This window comes from Pleurodeles waltl, chromosome 4_2, assembly GCF_031143425.1.
Source record: "Pleurodeles waltl isolate 20211129_DDA chromosome 4_2, aPleWal1.hap1.20221129, whole genome shotgun sequence".
Taxonomy (NCBI): domain Eukaryota; kingdom Metazoa; phylum Chordata; class Amphibia; order Caudata; family Salamandridae; genus Pleurodeles; species Pleurodeles waltl.
This window is the reverse complement of record NC_090443.1, coordinates 548,815,196-548,828,328: the sequence shown is the minus strand read 5'-3', so window position 1 is coordinate 548,828,328 and position 13,133 is coordinate 548,815,196. Positions and strand designations below refer to the sequence as shown.

At 44.9% G+C, this 13,133-nt stretch overlaps 1 protein-coding gene across 2 annotated transcripts in view; it reads right to left on the bottom strand.

Annotated features, from left to right (window-relative positions):
- Positions 1 to 13,133, bottom strand: part of STX6 (syntaxin 6) — a 95,397-nt gene that overhangs the window by 58,418 nt on the left and 23,846 nt on the right. For both annotated transcript variants that reach the window (XM_069232073.1, XM_069232074.1), the window contains exon 4: positions 8,385 to 8,447. In XM_069232073.1, the coding sequence (XP_069088174.1) occupies positions 8,385 to 8,447 (63 nt within the window). The remainder of the gene's footprint in view (positions 1 to 8,384; positions 8,448 to 13,133) is intronic.

Sequence of the window (13,133 nt, the reverse complement as noted above, 5' to 3'; positions counted from 1 at the left end):
TTGTACTAGCATCAATCTGCAAACCTACTTGCTTGATGAAAACAAGACCAAAACAATTACTTTTCAAGATGTGGTGTGAAAGGAGGAAGGATGTTTAGAACAGTATCTCAACAAAAAATGTCAGATCATAAAACAAATAGTGGATACCTGATGACATAAGTTTTTTGTTGGAGGAACAAACCACCATCAAAATTTGGTTTTCTTTTCTGTATAAAGGGGCAGTTTTCTTAGGGCATTTATGTAACAAGCACACACTTGTAACTTTCCATTGACCTCCAACAGACACCAGAGTAGCTTCCTACAAGTGTTTAACAAAGGATGTTTCAAGTGTCTAGAGCAGTGCTTTCCAAACTTTTCAGAATGACAAACTTTTGCAACCCACCTATCTTCATTGAGATGAGGTGGCTATTTTTTTTTATTTCACTAAAGCATTGTGTGGTAGTGCCCTGTAATTCAAAGAAAGAACATTTTCTATTGAAATGGCCACTAAATATGCAGACATACAGTTTTACTGATGAAACTATACTGCACACAAATAATATGTGGAAATAGGGTTTCGTGAATATTTATAATTTGTGTAACACCAAGTATTGTGTCTTGATTTGTTTTGATCCTATTTAACCATCACACTTCAGAATTACAAAAAAGTGCAACATTTTTGCTTTTCTACCTGCTGAATATGTATGGTTTATTTACATTTTGTTGTGTATTACAAAAATTACATTCTTCAACCTTTCCTTTCACAGTCTCTATACCTCAGCAGGATTGTCACATAATTCGCTTTACTTTTCTTTCTCTGACTGCAAAGCAAAATAAGTTTGTAAACACCAATCCTCTTGTTAAAAACAAGCAGCAATTTGTCAGAAGACATGGCCTCACAATTGTTGCTCTATCATTGAAGCACAGAAAATGTGACAAGATAAATGTAGAATTTAATTTACTGCTTGGACTTTCACAACGCTTGAAAAATCGGCTTGTGATCCACAGTTTGGGAAACACATAGGGCCTGATTCTAACTTTGGAGGACGGTGTTAAACCGTCCCAAAAGTGGCGGATATACCACCTACCGTATTACGAGTCCATTATATCCTATGGAACTCGTAATACGGTAGGTGGTATATCCGCCACTTTTGGGACGGTTTAACACCGTCCTCCAAAGTTAGAATCAGGCCCATAGTCTAGAAGTATCCCTAAATTGTGTACTCCTTGTATCTTTGATAAGTACTTCCTGGCTATGCCTAAGTATAGCATCTTAATATTTGCATACCGTATCAAATTGTAAAAAAGTCATTCTTGAAAATTGTCTAAATGTTCTTCACGTTTTGTTATCTATCAATCACAAACAGCATTGCTTTACAATGCTTCAATCATTTTGGTTTGTGATATTAATTGTATATGCCTACCAACCAATATACTAGTACCATAATTTTGTTGCAACATTTCTGTTAAAAATATTTTGCATGTGTGAATAAATGAATAAGATTTTAAATGATGTTTGACACTCAGCCTACTCTGTTAACTATAAAAGGGTCTGCACGTTCACCTACACCCACCAACTCTATCATATCATTATTTTTTTGGTGCGTCAACTGTTTGAGTATATGTTGATAAAGGCCTGCGCTGTTTTACACTTATGTTATGCTACTCATCTTTCTTTCACAATAGACTATGGCCCTCATTATGACATTGGCTGTAAATCCCACTTATCGCCATGCTGACTGCCGCCAACATACCACCGCCTCGGATATCCGTTCACCATATTATGACACACACACAAAACCACACCAATCCGTCACTATTCAGCCACAGACACAAATCCGCCACACCAAAGGTCAGTGATAAACTGGCGGTATCAAAACCCACACTGTTACGCCTACAGAACAACGCCCATCATATTATGACCCACAAATCACCACGGTGGACATTCCATGGAGGTAAACCGTTGGCGGTACATACCGCCGCGCTCAAAATACACATACTCAAACAAAACACCACCACATTGGACAATTCAAACAACACACACCTGACACCCATACACACCACACCCACATCACTATAAAACACCCACCCACATTACCCACAACCCCTTACGACTACAAACCATTGGCACGAGATAGACACCACGACCAGACAAAAATAGAGCCACACACTACCTACACCTATACACCACCCCATATCACACACCCCAATACATTACCTTACACACCCTCACCCACACAACTCACACAACACCCATGGCACCGCAAAGACACCCCAGACTCTCAGACGAGGAGCTAAGGGACATGGTGGAGAAAATAATCAGGGTAGAGCCACAGCTATTTGGAGCACAGGTGCAGCAGATATCGATAGCTAGGACGATGGAGCTATGGTGGAGAATCGTGGACAGGGTCAACGCCGTGGGAGAGCACCCAAGAACCAGGAAGAGGTGGAACGACCTACAAGGAAAGGTATGTTCCATAGCAGCAAGACACCAACTCGCTGTACAGAGGACTGGCGGTGGACCCCCCCATCTCCTCCCTGACAACTAACAACATGGGAGGAGCAAGTCTTGGCAATCATGCGCCTGAGGGCCTGGCCAGAGTAGGTGGAGGACTGGACTCTGGTAAGTCAACGCTATACTACTACTACTACCCCCTACCTTCATGCCATCACATACCTCCACCCTCACCCCCACTCACACCCATCACTCCACGATTTCCCACACACCCCACCATTACATCTCAATCATCTCAATGCAAAGCCCTGCATGCCATACCAATGCATGGACACCTATTACTAAAGCATGCGCACTAGAGAGAATCAGCTAGCCCACCACATTCCAAATTACACAAGTGAAAGCTGCCAGGGCAAATACAACCAAAGAGGGCAAGCCACTGATGCACAATATGTCACACACAGAAACAATAACACAGCATTTACATCCCCACAGGTATCCCAGTCAATGTCAGCGGAGAGAAGGTGCCTGCAATATCCAGTCCCCCAACTAAAGAGGCCCACAGTGATGACAGCAACTCTGATCGCCTGGATCTGGATGACCAACGTGGCCCATCAGGGACCTCTGGACCGTCGGTTACTCAAGCCCAGTCACAGACAACCACAGAGCCTCCCCCACCTGGAAACACCACTACATCAACCAGTCAGCATACCCACACCTCTGTCCCCAGGACACGTCAATCAGCAGTGTGTCCACAGCTACAGGGACCCCAGGACACACCTCAAACCCATGACAATCAGGGAACTGGGGTCAGTGGCAATGGGCACATGGTTCAGGGGATAGAGGCACAGGACAACAGGGAAACTGGGAGGAGTGCTGTGCGTCAGGGGGAGGACCAGGGTACCGACTCTCCAGGAGGCACTTGCAGAGATCCTGGGAGCATACCAACATTCCCAGGACACGATGGGCCAGATCCTGGATAATGTGCAGGAGAACAGGCGGCTGCAGGAGGGACAGTACCAGGGGATCAGGGAGGACTTGCAGGCCATCAACAACACCCTGGTCTCCATAGCAGGGGTACTGGCAGACATTGCCAATATTATGAGGGAGGCAGTCTCACAACAACGGGCCCCTGTCACTAGCCAGACATCTGAACTGCCTTCCACCTCTGCTGCTGCTAGTGGACAGGAGGCCCTACCACAGGACCAACAGGCCACCAGCACCCCTGCAGAAGAACCACCCCGCAAACGTTCCCTGCGATCCAGGCAGAAGCCAGAGACTATTGCCAAGACCCCCGCTAGGAAATAAGACTCTCCCGATTGTCACCCTTGTGTCCCACTCAGTCACCCTGTCCACCTTGAACTTCCATTGCTTCCCTTCCTATGTCCCCATGGACAATGCACCCGTGCTACAGACTGGAACATCCTCCATCATAACCCCATCCCATTGCACTTGTCCCTCAATATCTTAGCACTTACTCACCCTTGAAAAAAATATGGAGTATGTCACATTTTTTAAAGTATGTATACTTTTAACCATGTACAAACATTGCAATTCAACTGTACAGTAAATGAGCACATATGAAACACCTGTAGTTGGCTGCAGTGATCACACCAACATGTGTAAAATGAATTGCCGAAGTGGGCATAGAAGTGGGAAATAACAGCATGCCAGGGCCAAACAATTTCAAAATAATGACAATGAAATGTGAAGTAAGACTGTCTTACCTGTGTCATTGGAAATATTGTCTGATCACTGCTGTTCTGTTGTCTTCATCCTCATCCTCTGCCGCCTCATCCTCACTGTCAACAGGGTCCACTGCTGCCACATGGGCATCTCCAGCCTCCTCCTCCTTCAGAAAAGGTACATGGCGTCTCAAGGCAAGGTTGTGCAACATGCAGCATGCCACGATTATCTGGCAGACCTTCTTGGGTGAGTAGCACAGGGATCCACCTGTCAGATGGAGGCACCGAAACCTGGCCTTCAGGAGGCCAAAGGTTCTTTCTATGATCCTTCTGGTTCACCCAGGTGCCTCATTATAACGTTCTTCTACCCTTGTCCTGGCATTCCTCACAGGGGTCAGCAGCCATGATAGGTTGGAGTAACCAGAGTCATCTGCAAATATTGAGGGACAACATTTAGCCACACACTATCCCATATGGCCCACACCATACCCGTACCCCCAACATCTACTAGGTGGGAACCAGGACTCACCTATTAGCCACACCCTGTGCCTCTGTAGTTGGCCCATCACATTTGGGATGCTGCATCATGCACCGACCCAGGATACTTAGCATTGACATGGGAGATGTACTGGTCTGCCAAGCACACCATCTGTATGTTCATTGAAAGAAAACTCTTCTGATTTCTTAACACCTGTTCATTTTGACAGGGAGGGTGGGGGGAGGGGGGGCAGGGGGGGAACAAATGCAATATATGTTCCACCAATCACACCAATTATGTTGGGGATATGTCCCATTGCATAGAAGTCAGCCTTCACTGTGGCCAAATCTTTCACCTGTGGAAATACAATGTAGCTGCACTTGTGTTTAATCAGGGCAGACAACACTCTGGTCAGCACTACTGAGAACTTTGGCTGTGACATTCCTGCTGCCAAGCCCACTGTCACTTGGAAAGAACCAGATACCGGGAATTGGAGAACTGATAGAACTTGCACACGAGGGGGGATCCCAGTGGGGTGACGGATAGCAGATATCTGGTCAAGCTCCAATTGGGCACACAGCTCTATGATTGTGGCCCTGTCAAGTCTATAGGTGAGGATAATGTGTCTGTCCTCCATTGTTGCAAAGTCCACCAGGGGTCTGTACACAGGGTCATGTATCCATCTCCTATTCATCCGCAGCTGTAGCAATCTAAGGGACAATCTAGGGGCCTGCCCCAGCTTCTGCCAGGAAGAGCAAGGAGCCGTCCCCAGCTTCTGCCAGGAAGAGCAAGGAGCCGTCCCCAGCTGCTGCCAGGAAGAGCAAGGAACCAGCACCAGGAAGCAGGAAGTGCAAGTGGCCTGGGGTGGGAACTCGGACAGAGCCCCCACCACCAACCATGGTTGTGCAGCCACCTGCGGCTGCAGGTGATGGGCTGGAGCCTCCCCCCACCAGCACCACCAGTGGGCAGCCATCCGAGGCTGCAGGGGATGGACTGGAGCTTCCCCCCCACCAGCAGCAGAAGCAGCAGCAGCACCACCACCACCACCACCCGAGGCTGCAGGGGATGGGCTGGAGTCTCCCCCCACCAGTGGCTGAAGCACTACCACTTCCACCAGAGCAGCCGTCACCGCCAGCGGATGGTATGTAGTCCTGCCTCCATGGGCTGCTGTGCGGCCTGCCCCCTGCAAATCCTGTGGGTAAGACACCCATCTGAGAGACTGTGACCTTGCACTCCCCAGGATCAAGAGCACAGGGTACGATGCCCCCTCCAGAATGAATGGGTAAGACCCCCACCAACCCCAGCCACCCCAGGATCAAGAGCACAGGGCTCAATGCCCCCTCCAGAACCTGTGGGTATGACACCAACCAACCCCAGCCTCCCCAGGATCAAGAGCACGGGGAACGATGCCCCCTTCAGAACCAATGGGTAAGACAGCCATGAACCCCAGCCTCCCTAGGATCAAGAGCACAGGGCGCGATGCCCCCTCCAGAACCAGTGGGTAAAACACACACCAACCCCAGCCTCCCCAGGATCAAGAGCACAGTGCACGATGCCCCCTCCAGAGCATGTGGGCAAGTCACCCACTTGAGACTGTGGCCTTGCACTCCCCAGGACAAAGCAGAGGGCATGTGACCCCCCCCTCCAGAGCATGAGACCCCCCCCTTCCAGGGCATGTGGCCAAGTCACCCACTTGAAAGACTGTGGCCTTGCACTCCCCAGGACCAAGCACAGGGCATGTTGCCCCCCTCCAGAGCATGTGGGCAAGTCACCCAATCGAGAGACTGTGGCCTTGCACTCCCCAGGTCCAAGCATAGGGCATGTTGTGCCCTCCAGAACCAGTGGTGGTGTTCCATCTCCCGGCTGAGGCCCCCCCCCCCTTCATCCCCAGTCCCCCTGAGGTGCCTGCCTATTTACCAACTAATGCCCCTGCAGTGTTCTCTCAGTGTTGATGCAGGTGACAAATGGGGCCTTGGACTTTGCCCTGTGGCCATGTGGCCCACGCAAACAGAGGACTGGGCAGTGTCCCTTGAACTGTACAATTGTAAATATCTGTAAGATTCTCTAAGTTATTTTTATACTGTGTTGATTTTATTACACTCACTTTAGTACATTCATTTTGTCCTTGCATTATTCAATTGATTTAGGGGAATTAACTTGTTTTCTTGTGCATCTGGTTGTGTGCATGGTGTTTGGAGGGGGGGGGGGGGATGGAAGGGGTGTTGTGGGTGTGTGTCACTCTTTTTCCTCCACCCCCTCCCTTGTGTGCTAGGCGTCTGTACTCACCGTCGTCGTCTTCGCCGTTGATGTTCGTGGTGGGGCAGCACGTAGAAGAGCTTGGGGAAGACAGCCAGCGCGGGCTCCATGGCCGCGTGGTTGTTCCCTGTCTCCAATGGTCAGTCCTTTCACTTCTGAGGTCTGTTTCTGCCAGGCTTTTGATGTCGTTGGTACCGCCCCAGAAAAAGTGGCGGTTTCCAGGGTCTTAATATGGTGGGCGGAACATTGACTTCCACCTGGCTGTAGGCGGCTTCCGCTGTGGTGGCTGTTGTTTCCGCCCTGGTGGTCAGTGTGGTGAAGTGGCTGCCTGAGATCTATCTGCCGTGGTCATAATTTGGCGGTAATTACCGCCAGCCTGTTGGCAGTATTACCACCACTTTTGCACCAATCGCCAGGGCTGTAATGAGGGCCTATATTTCTTTGCTTTTTACATTGCCATGTGTTTTTCTTTTCATATTAACATACAAAATAATCCTGGCAGGCATGCCTGACGTGAACTCTAGTCTCACATGGGGATACACACCATCCATCTGAAGTGACGCCAAACGCTGGACTTAATGAGCGGAAAGGAAGCAAACTGGGAGAGAAACCCAGAACTGGACATCAGACAAACAGCAAAGCCAGAGATCCATTGACAAACCTTTCCCAAAAAATATTTAAAAAAAAACAATAATTCTTCACCGAGATGAACATGAAAAATAGTTATGTTCAGTACATTTGAAAACTAAAGTATATTAAAAAAAAAATTAAAAAATTTTTTTAAAAAAAGACAATACTAGCTAAAGTCCAGTGTAAATTTACAATTGTAAGGCAGATTCACAAACTTCAGCATTGTGCAATTCTAAATTCTGCATGCTGATTTTCTAGTGAAGCAGGAGGGAGAGGTGGCTCTTTTGGGTGGGCCATTCTTTGGATGTTTGTGGGTGTTAACATCCCTTGTTCAAGCAGTGTCCTGCACATTTACTCCTATGAAAAAGGGAGGCAGCCTTCCTTTTCTCACTTTTCCAATGGTGGGAAAAGAAAAGGCACACCCTCTCTGCCTTTCTCATTTAAAGGGGCGTAAGAGGGTGAGGTTTTTCAACAGAGAAAAAAAAGTCCTTATGGAGGTAAACTGAATTGTGCACAACGTGCATGACTTACTCAAGCACATTTTCAGCATAGTGGAAAACCCACATTTAAAATCTGCATTATAAAATTTTACAAATTGGAGCATTTTTTGTAATGTAAACTAGTCGATTCTTTGTGACTACACAAAAGTCAACAAACAACTACAAACAAAGGAATAATGCAAGGGCGGTGGGCACAGTCCTGTATTGGCCATACGTACTTAAGAATCCAAATGCAGCCTTTCACATCTAATAGCTAAATTCAGTCACTTCTTGCTTTGACTCAATGGGCTTGCCCTCTGAGGGCGAACACCTTCAGACTTTACAGATCTGTCTTGTAATGGTCTAAACACTATTATGTAATCTTCATGTTATCTCATTCTATCAGCTAATGTTTAACTCACCTGTCGCTCTTTCTTTTCAGTTAATGCCTTCACCGAAGAGCTGGACATCTGGTCTTTCATTTCCTATTGCAAAAAATAAAAAAATAAAAAAAAACACAGGACTTTTCAGTTGAGAGGGAAATGTCAACTATCTATAATGGTGACACAAGAAGCATTGCAGATCCACGTCAAACAGGAATATGAAACATATACAATGGCTGTTCTCATTTTTTGTATTCATTTATAAAACGCTTTCCAGAAGATTTCTACATTTAGTATTTGTCCCTGTTTGGGGGTATAGTGCATATCTTCCAAGGTTATTGTCAAAGATATATCATACACATAAATATATCATACAACAAATGTAAGATAGAAAATAGATTACCTTTTCTAGGAACCCTGGCACTAAGGAATTCCTAAATGCGGCAACCTGAATGAGAAAACCAGTTGCACTGCAACAATGCCATAACTCACTAAGCAATATTTGAGTGAGATGTGTTCTAGGTAATAATCAATCATGAGATGTTACAGGGACAACAGCAGAATTCCAAAACTATTTTCATTACGGAATAACACACTCAAGAATACTGGAAAACAAATGATACTTTTAAAGTATCTATTTTAGAATAAAAAAAATAATGTAAACAAAAAAAAAAAAAAAAAAAAAAAATCACAGTCTACTGCACGATATGAATTGTAACCATAAAATGGCAGCAGCAATAGTTACCAAATGTGACTAATATACACCCCGCTGACAAGATTGTTTCCATTAGTCTACAGCAATCCTACCCTTATTCTGCTGCTTCTCAACGCCGACCTAATTTTAGTAATGCAGAAAGTAAGACCTATCATGAGTTTCAGTGATGGTTCATAGTTAGATACCTGTTTGAACAACGACGTTCTATACTAAATAGAATAGCAAGGTCTGCTATTCTAGTCTCCTGAGGCCAGCTGCACCGATAAGAAAATGAGCTACGTGCACTCGTTTCAGTAGCCTTCAACAGTAACCGGAAATACAGGGAGTGCAGAATTATTAGGCAAATGAGTATTTTGACCACATCATCCTCTTTATGCATGTTGTCTTACTCCAAGCTGTATAGGCTCGAAAGCCTACTACCAATTAAGCATATTAGGTGATGTGCATCTCTGTAATGAGAAGGGGTGTGGTCTAATGACATCAACACCCTATATCAGGTGTGCATAATTATTAGGCAACTTCCTTTCCTTTGGCAAAATGGGTCAAAAGAAGGACTTGACAGGCTCAGAAAAGTCAAAAATAGTGAGATATCTTGCAGAGGGATGCAGCACTCTTAAAATTGCAAAGCTTCTGAAGCGTGATCATCGAACAATCAAGCGTTTCATTCAAAATAGTCAACAGGGTCGCAAGAAGCGTGTGGAAAAACCAAGGCGCAAAATAACTGCCCATGAACTGAGAAAAGTCAAGCGTGCAGCTGCCACGATGCCACTTGCCACCAGTTTGGCCATATTTCAGAGCTGCAACATCACTGGAGTACCCAAAAGCACAAGGTGTGCAATACTCAGAGACATGGCCAAGGTAAGAAAGACGACCACCACTGAACAAGACACACAAGCTGAAACGTCAAGACTGGGCCAAGAAATATCTCAAGACTGATTTTCTAAGGTTTTATGGACTGATGAAATGAGAGTGAGTCTTGATGGGCCAGATGGATGGGCCCGTGGCTGGATTGGTAAAGGGCAGAGAGCTCCAGTCCGACTCAGACGCCAGCAAGGTGGAGGTGGAGTACTGGTTTGGGCTGGTATCATCAAAGATGAGCTTGTGGGGCCTTTTCGGGTTGAGGATGGAGTCAAGCTCAACTCCCAGTCCTACTGCCAGTTCCTGGTAGACACCTTCTTCAAGCAGTGGTACAGGAAGAAGTCTGCATCCTTCAAGAAAAACATGATTTTCATGCAGGACAATGCTCCATCACACGCGTCCAAGTACTCCACAGCGTGGCTGGCAAGAAAGGGTATAAAAGAAGGAAATCTAATGACATGGCCTCCTTGTTCACCTGATCTGAACCCCATTGAGAACCTGTGGTCCATCATCAAATGTGAGATTTACAAGGAGGGAAAACAGTACACCTCTCTGAACAGTGTCTGGGAGGCTGTGGTTGCTGCTGCACGCAATGTTGATGGTGAACAGATCAAAACACTGACGGAATCCATGGATGGCAGGCTTTTGAGTGTCCTTGCAAAGAAAGGTGGCTATATTGGTCACTGATTTGTTTTTGTTTTGTTTTTGAATGTCAGAAATGTATATTTGTGAATGTTGAGATGTTATATTGGTTTCACTGGTAATAATAAATAATTGAAATGGGTATATATTTTTTTTTTGTTAAGTTGCCTAATAATTATGCACAGTAATAGTCACCTGCACACACAGATATCCCCCTAACATAGCTAAAACTAAAAACAAACTAAAAACTACTTCCAAAAATATTCAGCTTTGATATTAATGAGTTTTTTGGGTTCATTGAGAACATGGTTGTTGTTCAATAATAAAATTAATCCTCAAAAATACAACTTGCCTAATAATTCTGCACTCCCTGTATGATTCTGTACAGTCTGTCACCTGGCATGAGGATTCCACTCTGGCTTTCACCTTCCCTGCTTGACTTGTATAACTATCTTGTAGTTAAAAACTCTTACTAGAAGCAACAGAAAGTGGCCTGATGCTCTTTGAATTCTTTTGTCTCTACTAGGTGGAGTTGTTTTGAACAAGGGAGGCACTTAGTTCTATTTTTTTCTTGAAACTCCTAGAAATCAAGAACAACCTAGTGTAAAAATGAAGCAGCCAGCATTTAGACAAAACAATGCAAATTTTGTCATGGAGGATTGATTATCACACTGCAGAACATAATAATATAAACCAAATGTGCATGATATGAATCATGCGCGTTCAGCATTTTGATTAACTGGCTTGCACATGTAACTCAAGCAGGGGAATGCCTAGAACTGAAAAAGCTCAATATCCTAACATTGCAATAGCTCCTCATTTGGCTGTCACAGTTGCGTGCATGCTCTGCTAATCACCCTGCTACTAGTCTGAGCCATAATGAAGATACTTGACTTTCTCTTCCAGTAGGTCCCCTTGTCATGAGCCGTACATGCCACATGAATTGGTGCATTTTAATGAGATGCTGTGTGCCTAATGTACACTTTGACAGCTCTAAATACAGAGGGTTTTGTGGTAAACATCATCTGTATGTTAGAAGTGGACTGTGCATGCAACCCTTGCATCAGTGGGAACTCTGAATTTGCATTTAATCTGCTTGAATACTAGCAGGAATCCTTTCATTCAGTGTTGCTCAGAGCCAGCCTTCCATTCACATGCGAATGGTCCGCAGTAACTTATTTCTTTGGACAGCTTTTTGACTCCTGCTACCAAATGACTGCCAATTTCAGGTTCATTAATGTTCCAGGGGATATGATCCCTTCTCTAAAAAGGGAATCCCCACATTCTCATAACCTGTCAGTGGGAAGGAGTCTGAAGGCACCAGACTAGCAGCTTTTCCAGGAAGTTGCAGCAGTGTTATCATTAATAATGGAAGGTACAAAATAAATAGCAGTAAAGGAAATTATGATGACTTAGTTTTCATACAGAGTTTAATAACACATTCTTGAGGTTTCCAATCTATGTACATCACAAAATGTACTTCTGTCCAATTTAATAGTAATCAATTTATTAATCTCTGGAATGGCAAGGGATCCCATTTGCGAATGATACGTCCACCTTTGAGGTGTTGGTTAAAAAAAAAAAAAAGCCCACCCTAATTCAGTCTCAAATACTTCATACAAAGCACTGGAAGGGATGCCCTAAGCACGCCACTTCCAAATACAGAATCACTAAACAAACTGAGCTGCGGTAATGTGTTTCAAATCACAATTTGTGCTTTGTACATATGGAAAAGCATTTTTGCTGTCTGAAACGGCCTGATACTGCAAATCGGGCCATTTCCAACAGCAAAACTGCTTCTGTACAAATGGCCCTCAGAGAGTGTCCAAAAGGTTATTTATTCATTCATTTGTTTAAAGGGACTATGGAGCGTCCAACTCCTCAGAGTGCTCACTTGCTTTGGAAAAAATATGTAGAAACTCCCACCTTCTGAAATAGCCTCAGTAGCAGGCAGCATACTAGTAGAATGATTTAATAGATTGCGTAAGAAGGCTCTGCTCTTCAGTCAGTGCCTTCACACCATGGTACACAGAAACATACTATTTTTGCCACTTCTTCCGTGAAATGTTCAAGTGCCATACAAATCTAACTTAAATCTGTGCTAGAAATGCTGCTTTGGAACAGTCAGTCTCATGCGACTTAAGGTTGAGATCATAATGACCAGAATGACACTGAAAAACAAGTTACATACCTTCTGTAATGCTTTTTGTGGTGAATACAGTATTTCCTCTGGACTCCTCACCTTTTGAATACCCCCCTCCCAATGCTCCAGCTTTGACGCAAACCTTTTTGATAGCTCCCCCATGTCAACAGGGGGCACCAGCATCTACACATCTCTGCACACGGCACCACGTGATGTCACTGGAGCCATAAACAGCCCCAGTTAGCGTGCAGATGTCTGTTTCAGACCATTTTTTACATGCAGTCGAAGCGAGCGCATGGAACTATTTTCAAAATTGTATGAGCAGTTTTCTATTTTAAAACGAAAGTTTAATCATAGTAATATACATACTAAATGCACACAAGCAGGCGCCTTTTCCGTATATAGTCATGCAAAGGGGAGGAAGTTGGTC